The sequence below is a fragment of the Buceros rhinoceros genome, unplaced genomic scaffold (assembly GCF_000710305.1).
Source record: "Buceros rhinoceros silvestris isolate BGI_N320 unplaced genomic scaffold, ASM71030v1 scaffold26581, whole genome shotgun sequence".
Taxonomy (NCBI): domain Eukaryota; kingdom Metazoa; phylum Chordata; class Aves; order Bucerotiformes; family Bucerotidae; genus Buceros; species Buceros rhinoceros.
In genome coordinates, this window is record NW_010396334.1 from 291 (window position 1) to 574 (window position 284).

Consider the following 284-nt stretch of genomic DNA (forward strand, 5'->3'; position numbering starts at 1 on the left):
CTCTGCCACGGCAAGTTCTCTTCCCGGAGCCTGCGCAATGCCTTCGTGAAGGTGCCAGTGATGGGGGAGAACTCGGAGAAGCAGCGGCGCGTGGATCAGGTCTTCTTCGCGAGTTTCTGTGCCCGTACCAAGGACGTGAGCTCTGTCCACAGCCTGGAGCGAGGGCAGGGGAACATCTCCCAGTGCGCTGTAGACACCCAACAGCATCCCAACGGTTCTACCCTTCTCTGGCAGGAATCGGCAGAGCCCTGAGCAACGGCTACCCGCGCCCCCTGCACCGCCAG

The 284-nt window shown here is 62.7% G+C and overlaps 1 protein-coding gene across 1 annotated transcript in view; it reads left to right on the top strand.

The window, feature by feature from the left end:
* Positions 1–3: 3 nt before the first annotated feature.
* The window catches only part of LOC104501984 (zinc finger protein 276-like), a gene marked incomplete at both ends in the record, with an annotated part of 1,937 nt that continues 1,656 nt past the window's right edge, over positions 4–284 (top strand). The window contains one exon of the mRNA XM_010145886.1: positions 4–104. Within this exon, the coding sequence (XP_010144188.1) occupies positions 4–104 (101 nt within the window). The remainder of the gene's footprint in view (positions 105–284) is intronic.